Genomic DNA, 20,307 nt, shown 5'->3' with positions numbered 1-20,307 from the left:
ACCACTGTGGGCTGATTCATTTGTGCTGCTTGGTGTTTAAGAAGAGCAGTCAGTTTCACTCCGAGGCTACTGCTGCTGTGATGTACGGTTGTGGCCAAAATGCTGAATGTTTATTTTTTACATTTTTCAATAGAGTATTGAAGAAGAATGAAAACATTTCTCACAAGTTTTATTTTCATTGGTGAATAAACCAAATTTATTTGAACCCTTAATATATGTTGATTCGTCTTCTAGATCATTTCTGTAATTTATCAACATCTGTGTCAAATAGTTTTTGAAGTTGTTAAATGTTGACTTCTGTACATCCACCAGCTTTTTAGGATTTACCACAGGGTTCCATCATAATCTAGACCTGGAGAGTTTTTTTCTGGCCACTGGCTGGTTAAAATTTGAATTTTCAGATTTTTAAGTCACAAAGTCAATTTCTCCTTGAGTGTGCTGCTGGGAAACTCACATATCATCCCAAAATTGTTGGAAGAAGTTGCTCTTGGACGATGCCTTGTTCCCACTCTTAAGCAGCTCAGTCTGTCCTTGATGCTTGTCTTTGACAGAAATGACTTCTTTCATATCCATGCTGCCTCAGCGCTACTATCCAAACTTCATACTGCCTCATTGGAGGTGCAAAGGCATTCACACCCACCTTCTGTCAATGTTGGGCAAGCTCTGCACTGGTAGTGATTCACTTTAATCTCAAGCCTGAGTAGGCCTGTTCTTACGTTATTACTCTACCATGGAGAGCTTAATGGTAATGGAGAACATGGTGTTGGTGACCTGGGTCCTTCTTATTTAGTGTATAATTATGCTTTGAGTTCTTTTGTTTTAGTTCTTTGTCTACAGCTAAGTCCTTAAGTCATCAGTGTCCAAACCTGTTGCATCATGGGCTGAAATCATCAATCCGTGAAAGCACTTAAGAGGCCACAATTTATATTTTTCCAATTAAAAACATAAAATAATTTGTTAGTGAATTATTCTGCTCAGCAATAAATTAAATAACAATATTTTAATGAAACAAAGCAGATAAGAAATTCTTGTAGGTTGGATAAAGGGTATCAGAGGTTTGCCTTAACAAAAGAAAGATGTATGGTTTCCCACCGTTTTGTGTGGAAAACATTTTGGGTGGAATGTTTTCTATTTTGTTTGACTATAAAAGGTTTTTAGTCTATTCTCAGCAACAAAAATCCGAACATTCTTAAAAAACCTTCGCTGTATTTAGCCAAGTGTACTGAATGGGTTTTTAGAAAAGGTATACTTGGTTTACAATAAAAGTCTGGGAAATATTTACAAAAAACCCATTTAAGGCCAATAGAATGTCAAAATAATACTGCTCTGTCCAAGATAACAATTAACATTGTAACATACAGTATATAAAGCATGTTATACATTAACGAGCATAAACTGACAAGTCACGGCACAGACTGTAATAATGGTTAAGCTACTTTTTGCACTCAGTACCTTAATGACAAAAAGAGCAACGACAGAGGAGGGGCGATGAACTGACATTCAAACGCATTAGCACATGGAAAGGGATAGAAATCTGCATAGATTCAAACATAGGGGTTGCAGACTGCTAACTGGAGGAAAAGTTTATTTTTGAAACAAATATTAGAACCTGAGATATTCCACATTTGAAGAAATGTCACCCAGATTGATCTTTATCCCATGTCTGGCATTGTGGATCAGCTGCTGTGCCATCACCTTGGCCGAGGAAGATCCATACTTGACAAGAGCTCAAAGTCTGATGACTGTGACACCGCTCATCGACGGGCAAGTTCAAATGACTTTTGTACTGATCCTGGCTGTGCATATTCTGTTGTTTGCTCTTGTAGCCACAAAAGTAATTTAACATTTTAAATTAGCCTGCACTGTCTATAAGTTTACAAATTGGGCTGCTAAATACGTCCTGATTGCATATAAATGATGTAAAATTATACTATGAAGGTCTTTTAGATTGTTAACTTTATTATTTTTTTAATTAACTAGTCACAACGACCTGCCTTGGCAGCTTCGAAAGAATTTTAACAATCAACTCAACAAGGTGAACCTTACCACTCTGAATACAACACACACCAGCATCCCAAAGATCAAGAAAGGAAAGATCGGTGCACAGGTACATCCAAAACAGGACCTACTTAAAAACTGTTTTAAAGTGTCTTTAGATTCCTTCACTGCTGCCAACTATTTAAAAAGGCCACAAAAAAAAAAAAAACTGTACATTTTTTATTTTTTGAAGATGGATGGATGGATGGATGGATGGATGGATGGATGGATGGATGGATGGATGGATGGATGGATGGATGGATTGTCACCTAACACAACATAGAGAAAGAACAATATTTTAGGTTTTTATGAACTGAACGTACACTATTATATTGGTAGATGCTGTAACACTCGGGATTTATCATCTGTTTAAGAAATATAGTGCTTTTATCATTTAACTGATGAGTAATAAGGTTGCAATAATCTACATTTACTACGCCAGTAAAAAAGGAATGACTGGTCAAAGTCTTGGCCAGTCATTATTGGCACAGTAGCTAGACAAAAAATCATTACAGGCCATAATCTGCCAAGAGGAAATGTGATAATTATGAGAAATAAGTTTGTCAAAATCTTGTTCTCAGATTATCCAAATATGGTTCTTTATTCTAACCAAGGAGAACACCAGGCTCAGAGCCTCACCCAATTAACTCCAACCTTCTCCAAACAACGTTTATGGCAGCATTATTGTTTTCCCTAAACACATAGAAAATTGAGAAAAGTTGAAAGGATTTCCACCTGCTCCATGTGCTTTGACACATTGTCTTCTGCTGCTCTCTCAGTTCTGGTCGGCCTATGTGCCCTGTGACACGCAGTACAAAGATGCTGTCAGACAAACCCTGGAGCAGATAGATGTGATCCACAGGATGTGTGGGACATACCCAGACACTTTCCAATTTGCCACCAGCAGCGCAGGTGAGACATTCATCTACACAACTTGTATCCCACATTTAAACAGCTGTGTCATAGAGTATTGTCTATTACCTGCACAGAAATCGAAAATGCCTTCAGATCGAAGAAGGTCGCCAGTCTGATCGGGGTGGAGGGCGGTCACTCCATCGACAGCAGCTTGGCGACTCTGCGCATTATGTACTATATGGGTGCCCGGTACTTGACACTCACACACTCCTGCAACACACCCTGGTGAGTGCAAGCAACACATTGGGTTAAAGGCATTGTGCACAAAACCAAACATACACATCATTTTTATGTCACTTAAAAAAAATGAGTCACATTTTACTGTAAAATTACTCTAGAAGATTAACAGTCCCTACATTTTTTATAAAGCTCTGATTTATTCTATTGTTCAACATCCTTTGGACTAATTGTAATACCATAAAACCTCCATAAAACTCAAGCAGAAATGTGATGAATGTCAGGTTTATAGTGAAGGAAAAATACTTTATGAGCACAACTGCTTAATGAATCAATGTTTCTTATAAAAAAAAAAAAAGCCAAAAACGGTCCATTAATCTTAGTGTAGGTTTCACTGAGGAGAGTTTGGGGGATTCCAGCAGGCCTGTTCCACCAACGTATCAGAACAGAGATGTTCTGCTTAATTAACCAGCTAACTTCTGTCAGAAGTGACTGTATTATCCCTTAAATAACACTTTGAACCACTTTTCATTAATACTTGCAGCCGTGTGTTGATTGATAAGCGTTGCAAGGACTTTTTTAACAAAACTTAGGGTGACACATAAATGCAGATCAGCTCTAAAGATGTGTTTGTTAATGTAAAAATCTTCTTTCTAAATGTGGCCTCAGTCGCACTGAAGTTAGCTTAAAATCGGTTCAAATCAAACCTGTAACAAATCACTATGAGTACTATTATTAGTACTATTATTTTTTTCAGATTTTTTCAGAGTTAATGTTCATCTTCTACCTTCATTGTACAATTTTACCCATGCAAACATTTCCGTATTTTTTTACTTAAGATACAAAAGACAAACAAAAAATGTTGGCTTTAGAAAATTCAAAGTGTAAAATATGGATAAAATATTCATGGTGGAGAAGAAGCTGTTGAAAGCTGTTGTTGAAAGGTCTATGGTTGCATTTTGGATTTCATGAATAACGCAAACCAAAAGGCATTCAGACATAATGAAAATTATATTGAACATGTTATAGCTTGGTTTTGGTACTCATAACTGACTGGGAATCTGTATTTTAATGTTAGAAAGTACTTATATTGTTGCTCTGATGTTGTGGTAATAGATTTGCTGTAGAATGTCTACAAGTTGACTCAGTAGAATGGTAGCTTAGGTGGATGAAGGACAGACGGTGAGTACTCAATAGTAACTTTATGCAAGCAGCAGCAAACGACCTTATATTTCTCATAATCAGAAATGGGAATACGTTTTTGGATAGAACTATTATAAAGGAGGAGAAAAAAAAATTAAAACATGATGTTGAAAAAGATGTTGATCATGCACAAGGTAGCAAGCTGCCACAGGTGTTCTGGAGTTTAAATACTGCCATAGTTCAGAAAAGCCTTTAATTAGCTGTCATAAATGGCCACCATAATAAAAGTTCCTCTGGTAATTGGTGATATTCTGTCAGCAGACCTGCGTGAAGTTAATACCACCTTTTCATTATAATAAGAAGCATAAACAGTGATTTCTGCTGCTGTTTACATTGCAAAATATCAGAGCTGACTCTGCCTACAAACCTACATGGAAAAGTTACTATTTTTCTACACATTGATGTGTTAACAACTGGGCTTGGAATACAGTTGATAGACATCTTGCTGCTCACACATGCAAAATCTAATCCAAAAAAGTCAACCTAAAAAGCTAAAAAGTTTATTTTGGGAAATTTAAAATCCCAAATTCGAATGGATTCTGTTTGAATCAACTGATACACAAATCATGTCGGTTAAAATTAGTTTGCAAATTATTGTATATCATCAAAAGAATCACAAACATATGGATAAAAGATTGAATGAATACATGTAGTTTGCAGGATGCAAGATGCACCATGGTTATTACTCAGTTTATCTAAAAGTTCACTGTTTCTTCTTGTCAGGGCGGACAACTGGCTTGTCGACACCGGATCAGAGCCATCCGAGCATAATGGCCTGTCCGCTTTTGGCAAGGTAAGATAAAGTTATAGGGTGGATGGGCTAATTTGACTTCTTTAAGAGATTAGTCCCCTTGAACTAATACATTTCTGTAAGTTTACCACTACTGTGAGGTATTTACATGACTTGTTTAAAAATACCTCCAGTGATTACAAAGCTCCATGGCACTTAACACACTGACAGCATGCATTCATCACTACTAAATTCATATGAACTGCTTTGGTCATCATGTTTCATTTACTGTCAACAAAGATTGATTTTATTGAAGTTATTTATTAGTAAATAACAACAGAAATGAGGTCATCAACATCTGTTGTACAGGATAAAATATGCATAGATACATGTTAAACATGATAAGACATCTTTGGACAGGACTTTGAGTGGACATGGTTGCACAACAATTAGCATTAGATAATCATTGAAGTCATAAAAGAAAACATCAAGATAGGGCTTATCTGCAGATATGTAGACAGCCTAATCACTCCATCCATTCAGATCTTTGTAACTATTACGGTATTGATCATGTCAAACAGAAAACAACTGACAAAGTGTAATATATCCGGAAGAGTCAGCTACTGGAAGTAGGACTAAACATGAAAAAAAATATTTGCAGAGTGTCATAATTGTGAATGCAACAATTTTCTTTAGGTAATTTGAGCTTTGCTGCAGATTTTCATTTTAATGTTGCTAAAAAAATATTCAAATTGTTGTTTTTTTTCTGTTTGGTTTACTTAACAGCAACTTATAGCGGAAATGAACCGTCTGGGGATGCTCATCGACTTGGCTCATGTACCTGTCAAAGTGATGAATGAGGTGTTGGAGATGTCCAAAGCTCCAGTTATCTTCAGCCATTCCTCTGCATACACCATCTGCCCACACAAGAGGAACGTGCCTGATGACATCCTTGCTAAAGTGGTGAGTCTGTCTGTCTTAACTGTGGATTGCTGCACTAAACAGAAAAGTACTTAGATGACCTTTAAAGATATTTATTTACCTTATATCCAACTAGCACTGGATAGTTTAGGAAACATCAGTTCCATAGAAAAGAAACATAAACAGCAAATTTAAAAAGTTGTAGTTTCACAGTTTTGGACAATCAGGATTTCCTATGGCTAAACCAATGATACAAATCCAGTCACTTTGCTTTCACTCTATAACAATTTATTATCACTAAAAATGGGTGTTTACGCTTCCGGTTGGAACATCATGGCGACGGCTGCGTGGTGAGAGAGCTCCCGAAAGAACCCGAAGAATTACATGTGAATCCCCCCCAAAAAATGGAACAAATGACTTAAGCTGTAAAATACAAAGAAGGGGGGGGGACGTAGGTTGGGATATCCGTGTGGTTTTGCCGTGGGGGGTCGGGACGGGAAGGAACTGTCGTGAAAATAAAGCTAAAACTAACGGCTAGCAGGGGAGCTAAGATCAAGGGAGCGGTAACAATGGCCGATCTGGAATTGATCCTGGAAGAGCTGAAAGGATTTCGAAAAGAAAACAGAGAACAACTGGGAATGATAAAAGAAGAAATCGCCAAGGTAAACAATAGACTGGGTGAGGCAGAAGAACGAATTGGAAAGTTAGAGGACAGAACTTTGAACACAGAAGAGGTTTTGACCGACATGCTAAAGCTAAACATACAGCTAGAAGATAAGCTAATGGAGTTAGAGAGTCAATCGAGGCGGGAAAACATAAGGATCTACGGTGTTCCGGAGGGAACCGAGAATGAGGGCGATACGGTGGCGATATTCATAGAAAGCCTCCTACGCGAAGGGCTGAAGCTAACCGGTGATATGACAGACCTCCACATTGAATGAGCGCATCGTTCACTGGGTCCTCGCCCACCCGAAAACGCACCACCTCGCTCCATTATAGTAAAGTTTTTGAGTTTTAAAACAAAGGAAGCGATCCTCCGCAAGGCTTGGCAGAACAAAGGATTTAGATGGAACGAAAACCTAATCAAGATAGACCATGACTACCCTCACCTGATCATTCAGAGGAGGAGAGAATATGCAGAGGTTCGAAAGGTGTTGAAAGAGAATAAAATCCCATTCCACATGCTCTATCCAGCCAGACTAAGAGTGTCATACAAAAACGAGACAAAAATCTATGAATCCATCGAAGAAGCCACAGAAGACATGGCGACCAGAGGCTACGAGGTAAGTATCGTTAGGACCCCAGAGACACTGGCGGAGCAGATCCGACGGCTAACATGGAGGAAAGCGGATAGACGCACAAAGAAGAAAACAACCACCTCCAGTCGAGACGACAGCTATAAAGAGAGGTTGAGAGCTTTCAGACGACCATCATCGGCTTCATCCGCCCCATCTACAAACCAGTAGGTGGGGAGCTGTAGATGAGCAATACATCTCGTCTGCTGCTGTTACACTTTGTGGGTTCTGATCCGCCCCCCCGCGGATGGGCGATGGCCACAGTCGAGAGGTGAATTTTGCTCTGTGGCACGGGTGTCCCACAGAAGTACAGATCTACTGAGCAGTCAGGTTTGGGTTCACCTTCATCACGCACCCAAAAAGGGCCCCTTTACACCAAAGACAGGAAGAGGGATCTTCCCTTAGAGCATCTTCTTGAATGCTCAATAGGGTCTAGTCTACAGACCCCTACATTCGAAGTTGAACTGAACACGTTATGTTCGAAGTTGTTTTGTGTGTCATTTGTTCTTTTTTTGCCAATCCATTTGTCAAATTTCTTTTCTTTTTTCTTTAGCAAGAGGCTTACTCGAATCAGGGGTGAAATGGTGGATGGGTTTACATAGATGAACACAAGGATTAAAGTGGCTTCCTTTAACATTAATGGGGTACTTAACCCAATTAAGAGAGAAAAAATACTAACAAAATTAAAAAGAGACCAAACTCAAATAGCTTTCCTGCAAGAAACACACCTAGATGATGCCGAGCATCCAAAACTAAATAAATCAGGATTTAAATATGTTTACTTTTCCTCACATGGCTCTGGGAGGCGAAGGGGGGTGGTGATTCTTATTTCTAGAGCAATAAACTTTGAATATATTTTTAAACATAGGGACAAAGAGGGTACATTCGTTTTGGTTAACGGTAAAATTGATAATATTGAAGTCAATTTACTAAATGTATATGTCCCTCCGGGTAGCAACTGGAATTTTTATAGATTCATCTGTGATCTGATGATGGCAAAATGTCATGGGTTTCTAATATGTGGTGGTGATTTCAATATCAGACTGAACCCCAAAAATGACTCATCCAATGGTAAACCTGATACGAGCAACAATAGCAAAAAAATTAAAACTATACTGAAAGAAGCGGGAATAGTAGATGTATGGAGGGAGTTAAATTCAAATACACAGGGCTTCACTCACTATTCATCAAGCCACAATGTGTACTCCTGGATCGACTACTTCTTCATCTTTGGAAAAGACTTACATAGATTAGTCAAGTGTGAAGTAGGTTCTGGTACATTATCAGACCACTTTCCATTGATTCTGACAGTTAACTTAGAAAGCAACAGGAAATCCACCTCCTGGAAGATGAACTCAAATATTTTAAACAACGGTATAACCAGAGAAAAACTGCAATCTGAAATTAGATCCTACTTGGATTTCAATGATAACGGGGCAGTAACACCACCAATACTGTGGGACGCGTTAAAAGCTGTGATAAGGGGCAAGATAATATCAATTTGTTCCTACGAGAAAAAATCTAGACAGAAGAGGTTCAGAGAATTGGAAGAAGAATTGAAAAAATTACAAAACGAACACTCATTAACCTTAAAAAACGAGATTAAAACAAAAATTTTAGACGTAAAAAGAAAATTAGATGAAATAAATAATGTTGAAATACAGAAAAAGCTTATCTTGACTAAACAAAGCTACTACGAGACAGGTGGGAAATCACTAAGGTTCCTAGCATACAAACAAAGAAAACAACAGGCAGACAGAAATATTCATAAAACACGAAACCCCACAACAAAACAGTTAGAAACAAGCCCTGTAAGAATTAAACAATGTTTCCAAGAGTTCTATGAACATCTTTACACTCAACCCCAGGCAGCAGAAGATCGACAAGTTGATAAGTTTTTAGATTCAATACATCTGCCTAAGGTTACAGATACCCAGAACAGTCATCTAACAGGTAAGATAACTTATGAGGAGGTAAAAAAAGCAATCAAGAAACTAAAAGGGAGAAAATCTCCAGGACCAGATGGCTTCACCCCTGAGTGGTATAAATCATTGCAAGACCTCCTAATCCCAACTCTGGTCAGGGTGTTCAATTGGGTGATGGAGAAGAACGAAATTCCCTCCTCATGGAAAGAGGCAATAACTTCTGTCATTCCTAAAGAGGGAAAAGATAAACTAGAATGTGGAAACTATAGACCGGTAAGTGTTCTAAACATTGACTACAAATTATTCACATCTATTCTATCAAAGAGACTAGAATACATACTACCGAAGTTAATACAAAACGATCAAACAGGTTTTATTAAACAAAGACAAACCCAGGACAATATTAGGAAAACAATGCTTATCATGAAAGAGATAAAAACAAAAAAAAACAGCTCTTTGATAATCAGCTTAGACGCAGAAAAAGCGTTTGACTCAGTGAGATGGTTATTCCTGTATAAAGTTCTCAAAAAATGTAACTTCCACAATACCATTATTAATACGCTAGAAGCACTATACGTCAAACCAGAAGCCCCTATTAAAATCAATGGGGACTTGACAGACTCCTTTCGTCTGCATAGGGTAACAAGACAGGGATGCTGCGCCTCGCCACTCCTCTTCGCCCTATTCATAGAACCCTTGGACCAACGGATTCGACAGAGACCCGACATAAAGGGAATAATGACCTTAAATGGAGAACAAAAAGTAGCCCTGTTTGCAGATGATATCCTGATAGCCTTATCACAACCTGCTCAAACACTCCCAAAACTAATGAACATGCTGGAAGAATATGGTCAGAACTCTGGGTATAAGATTAATATAAACAAAACTCAGGTGCTAACATTTAACTTTAACCCAACAAAAGAACTGAAAAATGAATACAAATGGAAGTGGAGTAGTGACTATATTAAATATTTAGGAATTAAAATACACAAAGATAACTCAGATGTTTGAAGTAAATTATCGCCCACTAATGGCAAACATAAAATCTGACATCCAAAGGTGGAGTATAATTCCCTTTCTTAACCTGAGCTCCAAAATAGAATCAATTCGAATGAATGTTCTCCCACGCGTGCTCTACCACTTTCAATGCATTCCACTAAGATTACCGCCCAAAACATTCCAAGAATGGGATAAGCTAATTTCCAGGTATTTATGGCAAGGGAAAAGAGCTAGGATCAAAAACAAAACACTACAGTTGAGGAAAGAAAAGGGGGGAATGGGACTCCCATGTCTACGGGATTATTATTACGCCGCCCAGATGAGGCCACTAGTTTGTATTGGTTCAGCATCATACACATCAGGTTGGAAGGAGGTGGAGGGTAGCACTGTGGGGTTTATTCCAATAATGGCCCTCTTGACAGACAATAAACTCCAGAGCGAACTGGGGGTTTCAGAAGACCCCCTACTGGATGGTCTATTTTACCCCCTAAGAAACGTAATTAAGATATGTAAACTAGAATTCGCATCCAGAATGTTACGATGGTGCGGATATGATTCTGATTTTGAACCTAATAAAAGTGACGACGGATTCAGGAGGTGGTCTTTGAGGGGCCTCACATGCTACAACTCATTTCTCCACAAAGGGTCATTTAAAAGCTTTGAAACTCTACAATTAGAATATGGTTTAGAAAGGGCCGACTTCTATAGATACCTTCAGGTCAGACACTATTTTGACCAAAGTCTGAAAAAATCTCCGAGTGATAGCAATGTTGGATTTCTGGAAGTCCTTCGATCATTAATGAAGCAGAGACTGTGCAATAAAGGGATTTCCGGATTGTACAATGGAATTCAGGGTTCAAAACAAGGGAATACGGACTACATCAAGAAGAAGTGGGAGGCCGAGATAAAGGAACCGATCTCAACCGACACTTGGGAAAACATATGCCAACTTCAGTGGACCTTCACGACATCAAATGTGTGGCGGGAGTTTTGCTGGAAGAACATTATGAGGTTTTTCATCACACCAATCCAGAAAAGATATCTGGGCAATGGAGATTCATGTTGGAGACTGTGTGGGACAGGGGGAGCCACACATGAACATCTGTTTTGGGGCTGCCAGATTATCAGACAATTTTGGACGGAGATACACTGTCATATAGAACATGTTTTTGGAGTTAAGATTCCTTTAAAATGTACAACTATGTATATGGGTGATATACAACAAAAATTGGATAGAGCACACAAAAAATTATTTGGTTTACTTATTGCAGCCAGTAAAAAGGCTATCACACGAAGATGGCTGAAAAAGGAACCACCTACCATTGAGGAATGGATTGCCATTGTGCAAGAAATCTATATAATGGAGAAGATTACATTCTCTCTCAGGATACAGAGAGATACATTTTATAGGATTTGGTCGAAATGGTCGGAGTATGTGAAGCCAGTAAGGTCGGATTTCATGTAGGGCCGCCCCCCGCCCGTATTGTAAAACGAGGTGAGGGGTGCGCACCAAGGTATCTGGTAGTAAACAAGTTATCTCGAATGCTTTGGTTTTTTTCACCTTTTTGTTTTTTTTGCTGCCAGGCCTTTCCGTTTGTCTAGATGGGCCATTTGCTTTGGCATGTTGTACTGTTGACAAAATAAATAAAAAGAAAAAATGGGTGTTTACATTAAGTCAAAAACATACACTCCTCTGTTATAGATACAAAAACATGATGCTTTTGTTTGTATGAAGTCATAGGAACTCTCTAGTTGCTGAAAACAGATTATGGATTTCATAAAATGCTTTGGCTGCACTTTCCTGCATTGCCAAAATAAATTACAATGATTTTACATTTTATGTGTGTTTGAAATCACAACAGCCTTAAATAAAAATTTAAATACATCTAATAGGCAACTATAGAGGAAAAACTGCAGCAGGGGCAGCAAGCTCCTAGAGTCCATAGAGTTACTTTGCTCCAAAGGAAGCACCATACAATGTTACGTTTGCTCACAGGCTAAAATGTAAATTAAAATATACACACCAGAGCTAAAACCCCTTTTCTACTTCCTGTGTGCATAAAGGTTGGTGTTAGCAATACATCCCAGCTGGCTGCTACAGGAAGTTAGAAAAGTAGCAGTGTAAGACATTGGGAGTCATTCAACCTATTATAGTTGTAGCAGTTTTGTTTAGTCGCTTTCAGCATTATTGTTGCTGAAAGTGTTTGATGTAGGTGATTATGAATCATGAGAAGTTTGCCCAGCAATGGAACAATATGATGCCAATGAGGTTCACCTTTATATAAAATGACGGCGGCACAAACAAACTTTGTTTTATAGCACATACCACTGAAACCATTTTTGTGTGATTTGGGTAATGAGAGGGTAGCTGTTTGACCATTGATGACCTACCTTTAAACTTTTATTAATGTCTGAGAACGGCAGAAATGAAAAGATTTGCTGCAGAAACCAGCATTAACCAAGCACTGCTTTAGTGGTTGATCCCACTGTTACATTTGAAGAAAGTGGGGGACCAACTTCATTTAGGGGCTATGTGTTCTCCAGAGGTACGTGTGCAGGGATATTTTACTCTCACATTTAGAGTGCACATCATTAAAAATTTAAATAATTTTCATGTTTAACTGTCGTGCACTATATAAAATCTGGTGGATCTTTATTACATGAAAATGAAATTGATCAAATAATTTTACATGTTCTTCTGAAGTTTTACCCCAAAGTCTTCTTCAAGTGGTCAAAAATGCATTTGAACCATTTAATTGCTGAGTATAGTGAATATAATAATAACCTTAATGAGCTAAATATTTCCTGGTACAAAAGAACCAGCAGGCAAAAAAATAATTTTACAAGAACCCAGTATTTCAATACTGGGCTACTTATATTCATGTTTTTTTGTGGTTGCTTTTGTGATTTACGTATGAACATGCATTATTGCCTGACAGCTATAAAAGGACCACTTTGAAAAATGCTTCTGGCAGCTTTTCTTGCTGCAGATAACAAACTTTTAAATGCCTTTTATGATGCCATCAGATCCCACGGGAAACCTTGTAAAAGGTTCAGCTCATGTGATGCATGCTAAACGGCCATTATCAAACTGAGGCCAATAAAATGAGAAAGTGCATTTAAAGCTAAATTGTAAAATATTAAACAGATTTATAATAGATGAGACAGCAGAGTTTTAAACCTTTGGCTTGTTTGAAGTCTGGATGCCTTTCCAGGTTTGGATCTTTGTACCTTGTCCCTCACTGCAGAGCTTCCAGTCTAACTAAGCAGAAATGACAAATCTCTGTCCATCCTGTGGACATTATAGTTTCTGTTTGTCATGTAACATTTTTCTGTCTCCAGCATCAAAAAGGAGGAATTGTGATGGTGAACTTCTACAATGACTACGTGACATGCAGCAATACAGCTAACCTGTCAGATGTTGCTGGTAAATAAGCATTGTGCTCATAACAGCTGCTCTTAGTTTAAAAAGAAAAATGAAACTGTCCTTTGGCATGATATTAAAAATTATTGCTGCCATTGCAGATCACTTTGATCATATAAAAAAGGTGGGCGGCGTAGATATCGTTGGTTTTGGTGGTGATTACGATGGAGTCACCAGGTGAGTGCCAGTACAAACGTCAGAGCAAGATAAGGAGATTTATATCCGCTGGACTTTTTCTATTACCTGCATCGTCTTATACAAACACAGTGAAACAAAACTGCAATGATAATAATGATAGATAATGTTAGGCTGATTTCCATCCCCCAAATGTTGATCAATAAATGACATTTTGATTTTACACTAAGCTTTTTATGGCTAAGCAATTTCTGTTTCAAAAGGGTAAAATATGCAATATATTTTCCTCGAATGCTATCTTATCAGGGTTCCTGAGGGTTTGGAGGACGTGTCCAAATATCCCTATCTGGTGGCTGAACTTCTGAGGAGAGGGTGGACTGATGAGGATGTGAAGGCTGCTCTTGGAGAAAACCTCCTCCGGGTCATGAAGAAGGTTGAGGAGGTGAGAAATTTAGACATTGTTATTACTGTAATGACTGTGAAGATGAGAGCTTACGTCAGTCGAAATGAATTGTAGGGGACAGAGTTTCCCATAGAAAGTACTCCTGGATCAGTGCTTCTTTGTTCTCTTTGTGTCTCTGCTCTGTTCTCTCAAACCCCCAGTCGGTCGTGGCAGATGGCCGCTCACACTGAGCCTGGTTCTGGTTCTGCTGGAGGTTTCTTCCTGTTAAAAGGAAGTTTTCCTTTCCACTGTCACTACGTGCTCACCCAGGAGGAGTAATTGCTGCAAGTCACTGACTTGATGCAATCTCCTGGGTTTCCTTGGGTAGAAAAACTTTTTAACCAATTTGAATAATAAATTGAAATTGGCTGCACAGTTTGATAATAAGGATCAATTGGAATCTATGTACCCGACTTGAAATCTGTATGATTAGACTGAATTAACTTTGTAAAGTGCCTTGAGACGACATGTGTCGTGAATTGGCACTATATAAATAAACTGAATTGAATTGAATAGAATAGAAAAGCACATTAGAAACATGCCAGTTGAGTAATTATAGAAATGAGGGTTTTGATGAATAGTGATGTTGGATGAGAATCCCTGGCTTGCAGCCACGACTCTAATAAATCCTAAAGCTCTTCTATTGGGTTGTGGTCAGGACTCTGTTCAGACCCTTCTGGAGCACTGCAGCAGTCATGTGAGAACGGGAAGGAGCCAATCCAAAACTATTCCCTCAAAGTTTGACCCAATCCCAACCGAATTACTTAAGGAAGTGTTCCCTTTGATTACTGCACCCATTTCAGATATGATTAATCCGTCCTTGGTAAACAGATAAGTACCACAGGCTTTTAAGGTAGCTTTAATTAAACCTTTACTTAAGAAACCTGCACTCGATCAAGATGACTTAAGAAATTAAAGACCTATATCTGATCTTCCTTTCTTTTCAACAATTCTCGTAAAATAGTTGCTAATCAAGTTTGTAAGCATTCAGCAGTAATAATCTGTTTAAGGAGTTTCAATCTGTATGATTCAATTGAATTGATTTTTTTTTTTGTAAAGTGCCTTGAGTCAATATGTGTGTGGAAGGGCACAATATAAATAAAATGAACCAAATTCATGTGCCCAACTTTCAACCGAATTGAAAGTTGGATGCATAAAAATAACTATAATGTCTTGATATGCTGAAGCATTAAGAGTTCCTTGTAACTGAGAAGCAGAGCCAATCTCCTGAAAACTTTGTTACAATACTGTTTGACTGTGGAGTGTTTTGTAGCTAGGGCATTTCACGGCTGGACTTATTGCACAGCTAATATCCTATCAGTGCCACACCATATTTCACTGAGCTCCTCTGGGCGACCCATTCTTTCCCAAAGGTTTGTGGAAGCAGGCACAGGTTTTGAATTCATAGGCCTGTGGCCGTAGAAATCAATGATATTGAGTTTTGGTGACCCAGTACTACTGGCAATATAGTGTGGGTAGTAAAAAAAAGGCCTGAGTTTGGCTTATGTAACTCATGTGCATTCTTGATTTGGGAAACTTTTATGTCTGTGTTATTTAGTTATTGATTTGCTTTGCTTATAATAAAGCTTCAAAGCTAATACAGGTCCTTCTCAAAATATTAGCATATTGTGATAAAGTTCATTATTTTCCATAATGTCATGATGAAAATTTAACATTCATATATTTTAGATTCATTGCACACTAACTGAAATATTTCAGGTCTTTTATTGTCTTAATACGGATGATTTTGGCATACAGCTCATGAAAACCCAAAATTCCTATCTCACAAAATTAGCATATAATTAAAAGGGTCTCTAAACGAGCTATGAACCTAATCATCTGAATCAACGAGTTAACTCTAAACACCTGCAAAAGATTCCTGAGGCTTTTAAAACTCTCAGCCTGGTTCATCACTCAAAACCCCAATCATGGGTAAGACTGCCGACCTGACTGCTGTCCAGAAGGCCACTATTGACACCCTCAAGCAAGAAGGTAAGACACAGAAAGAAATTTCTGAACGAATAGGCTGTTCCCAGAGTGCTGTATCAAGGCACCTCAGTGGGAAGTCCGTGGGAAGGAAAAAGTGTGGCAGAAAACGCTGCACAACGAGAAGAGGTGACCGGACCCTGAGGAAGATTGTGGAGAAGGACCGATTCCAGACCTTGGGGGACCTGCGGAAGCAGTGGACTGAGTCTGGAGTAGAAACATCCAGAGCCACCGTGCACAGGCGTGTGCAGGAAATGGGCTACAGGTGCCGCATTCCCCAGGTCAAGCCACTTTTGAACCAGAAACAGAGGCAGAAGCGCCTGACCTGGGCTACAGAGAAGCAGCACTGGACTGTTGCTCAGTGGTCCAAACTACTTTTTTCGGATGAAAGCAAATTCTGCATGTCATTCGGAAATCAAGGTGCCAGAGTCTGGAGGAAGACTGGGGAGAAGGAAATACCAAAATGCCAGAAGTCCAGTGTCAAGTACCCACAGTCAGTGATGGTCTGGGTGCCGTGTCAGCTGCTGGTGTTGGTCCACTGTGTTTTATCAAGGGCAGGGTCAATGCAGCTAACTATCAGGAGATTTTGGAGCACGTCATGCTTCCATCTGCTGAAAAGCTTTATGGAGATGAAGATTTCATTTTTCAGCACGACCTGGCACCTGCTCACAGTGCCAAAACCACTGGTAAATGGTTTACTGACCATGGTATCACTGTGCTCAATTGGCCTGCCAACTCTCCTGACCTGAACCCCATAGAGAATCTGTGGGATATTGTGAAGAGAACGTTGAGAGACTCAAGACCCAACACTCTGGATGAGCTAAAGGCCGCTATCGAAGCATCCTGGGCCTCCATAAGACCTCAGCAGTGCCACAGGCTGATTGCCTCCATGCCACGCCGCATTGAAGCAGTCATTTCTGCCAAAGGATTCCCGACCAAGTATTGAGTGCATAACTGTACATGATTATTTGAAGGTTGACGTTTTTTGTATTAAAAACACTTTTTTTTTATTGGTCGGATGAAATATGCTAATTTTGTGAGATAGGAATTTTGGGTTTTCATGAGCTGTATGCCACAATCATCCGTATTAAGACAATAAAAGACCTGAAATATTTCAGTTAGTTTGCAATGAATCTAAAATATATGAATGTTAAATTTTCATCATTACATTATAGAAAATAATGAACTTTATCACAATATGCTAATATTTTGAGAAGGACCTGTACAATGCCTGAATGACCTTTAGCAACATTGGCAGCTGGACTGAGCTCAATTTGGAAAAAGCTAGGGTAGATATTTGCTTTATACCAATCTTACACCGTTGAGTCTCCAGCTTCATGTATTGATTATGATTTTTTTAACAAAACTGTGTCAGTATGACGATTTCAACATCAAATAGGGTCGGCACCTTTTAGGGACGTTGCATTGCAAAAGTTTCCATACAGCTTCAACTTTTTCACATTTTGTCTTATTACACTTTTAAACTCGACCGGAAAAGGGTGGCTTGTTCTCTTCAGGTTGGAGGGGAGTTCCTGCCTCAAGTGGAGGAGTTTAAGTATCTCGGGGTCTTGTTCACGAGTGAGGGAAGAATGGAGCGGGAGATCGACAGACGGATCGGTGCAGCTGCCACAGTAATGGGGGCGCTGTGCCGGTCCATTGTGGTGAAGAGAGAGCTGAGCCGAAAAGCAAAGCTCTCAATTTACTGGTCGGTCTACGTTCCTACCCTCACCTATGGCCATGAACATTGGGTCATGACCGAAAGAACGAGATCACGGATACAAGCGGCTGAAATGAGCTTCCTCCGTAGGGTGGCCGGGCACTCCCTTAGAGATAGGGTGAGGAGCTCGGCCATCCGGGAGGGGCTCGGAGTAGAGCCGCTGCTCCTCCACATCGAGAGGAGCCAGTTGAGGTGGCTCGGGCATCTATACCGGATGCCTCCTGGACGCCTTCCTCGGGAGGTGTTCCAGGCACGTCCCACCGGGAGGAGGCCCAGGGGACGGCCCAGGACACGCTGGAGGGACTATGTCTCTCGGCTGGCCTGGGAACGCCTTGGGCTCCCCCTGGAGGAGCTGGAGGAGGTGTCTGTACAGTTAACTAATGTATGTTATGCCCCAGATTCAAGTCTTTGCAGTTTCTGAAAGATTTTCTTCCAGGATTGTTCTATATTTAGCTCCATACATTTCCCCACGAGCTGCAAAGTGGCACAGTTGGTAACACTGTTGCCTTGCAGCAAGAAGGTCCTATCCACTTTTCCATAAAGGACAGATTTGAGAAAGACGAATAGTTGGACCACTAAGTGTTGATTCCTGTGAAGTTAGAATTAAAAAAAAATGTGCTGTTGTTGCTCGTTTCAGATCCGTGACAGTATGGCCAGCTCCTTACCGGATGACGTTCCTATTCCATATGATGATGTGAACAACCCCTGCAGGACGAGCTATGGTTACCTCGACTCCGGAGCTGTCCATTCACTCAGCATACTGACTCTTCTGCTCGCACTGGCTTCCCAGGCTGTTATGACATCAGCAGTTTAATAACCTCAGCATTGCTGCTTAATTTAAGGATTGTAAAATCTGAAAATGTTAATCTTGTTTTTTGGTCCACCTTCAACTATTCTATCACGTTTCTGAAATATGCAGGTTCTCTAACAGCAACTTTTATTTAAAAAAAAAACATGTTTAAAATTAAGTGTTTCAATCCATCATAAAACTGTCAAAGGATGCATGAGTGGAAAAATCTTGGATTCTGAGTCTGCTTGTTGTAGGTCAGTGGGCTTTTTTTCCTCAGGGATTTAACAATTTTGAAAAAGATGATTTGTATCCACTGAATGAAGGGGTTCGCATGTTAGGGAATGGCGCCGTCTAGTGGTCTCAGTTAGCAACTACAAGATAATTTATCAAAACTTGGCAGTAGGGTTGGACCAAAAAACTAAATGCATCGATCTTTGTTTAGTTTTCAGCGGGTAATAAAACACAGAAATAATCTGTTATCAGCTACTGGACATTTACTTTACAGAGGCACCACTGATAAATCAATTACATGTCTTGTTCAGTGATTGAACAGTAGAACATTTTATGAAATTTTATGTTTTCATTTTAAACTAAACACATGAGGAAAGATTACAAAAAACAACAGATAAGATTCATTCAGGAGTCTAAAATACATCTTTACCTCTCAGCATTTAACACATACTCTTAATTAACCTTTTTCTCCTAATTAAATGCCCTATAGTGAACGTTGGTTCTCACAAACCCCAACGCATTCAAGCATCAGTGTTGCCACAATTCGATAGTTTATTTTTTTTTCTGTCAACCACACAGTGGTTAAAACAAATTTTAAATTTATATGATGCTTTCATGAATTTGGGAGAAGAATCAAGGAAAAAGAAGAAAAAGATGCATTTTTGAACAGATGAAATTCATTCACCATCTCTTTGCTTTCTTCTCTAATTTTCAACACACATTACATTTAAACACTTAATATATTTACACAAATAACGCAAAAACAAAATCTTGGAGGAACATCATTTGCAACATCATTAAGCAATTCAGTGAAAACTGCAGCATCTGGGGCCCTCTTGTGTGCTTCACAAGAACAGATTATACCAGCTTTTGTGTCCTGAGGCTCTCATCTGCAAAGGGAGAAAAAACTTCCCAGGACAAGCATTGCCAATATCAGGACCAATGCTCTGTATAAAGCATTAATGTGTATTGGTTGATTCTAGAGAACTATTATTGCCTTTTCACAAACCTATGGAAATTGGCAGCATTGGCAAAAACTGAGAAAACAGTCCCCAAGCTTTTTTAACTAGTGGGTTATTTAAAACAGCTACTTTTCTAACTTCCTGTATCAGCAAGCAGCACTACGGTGCTTAATGAAACTTGCCTGTAAACCTTATCAAGAGGTTGAGCTTCAGAATCACCTTTAAAATGTGTTGCTGTAATCCTTTATAATAAGATTCTTTTTCTGAGCTGCTCTTTTATTAAAAAAATACATTTGCTGCTTGTGTACTGTTGAAATATCCTTTTAAGACTACAAGAGGGGGCTGCAGCTCCCACCTCCTGCACTAAAGTGTTTCCCAGGAAAACAGACTGACTGGAGCCCAAATTGCCAACAACAAG

General features: G+C 39.2%; 1 protein-coding gene across 1 annotated transcript; it reads left to right on the top strand.

Moving 5' to 3' along the window:
• The first annotated feature begins 1,479 nt into the window (after positions 1-1,479).
• On the top strand, positions 1,480-20,186 carry dpep1 (dipeptidase 1). The gene is made up of 10 exons (XM_047363302.1): positions 1,480-1,764; positions 1,981-2,107; positions 2,817-2,949; positions 3,027-3,177; positions 5,056-5,125; positions 5,849-6,025; positions 13,545-13,629; positions 13,728-13,803; positions 14,068-14,203; positions 18,544-20,186. The coding sequence occupies exons 1-10, from the start codon at positions 1,634-1,636 to the stop codon at positions 18,718-18,720; spliced, it is 1,263 nt and encodes a 420-aa protein (XP_047219258.1). The 5' UTR covers positions 1,480-1,633; the 3' UTR covers positions 18,721-20,186.
• Positions 20,187-20,307: the final 121 nt, after the last annotated feature.

The sequence above is a fragment of the Girardinichthys multiradiatus genome, chromosome 4 (assembly GCF_021462225.1).
Source record: "Girardinichthys multiradiatus isolate DD_20200921_A chromosome 4, DD_fGirMul_XY1, whole genome shotgun sequence".
NCBI classification, from domain to species: domain Eukaryota; kingdom Metazoa; phylum Chordata; class Actinopteri; order Cyprinodontiformes; family Goodeidae; genus Girardinichthys; species Girardinichthys multiradiatus.
This window is presented reverse-complemented; position numbering and strand designations above follow the sequence as displayed.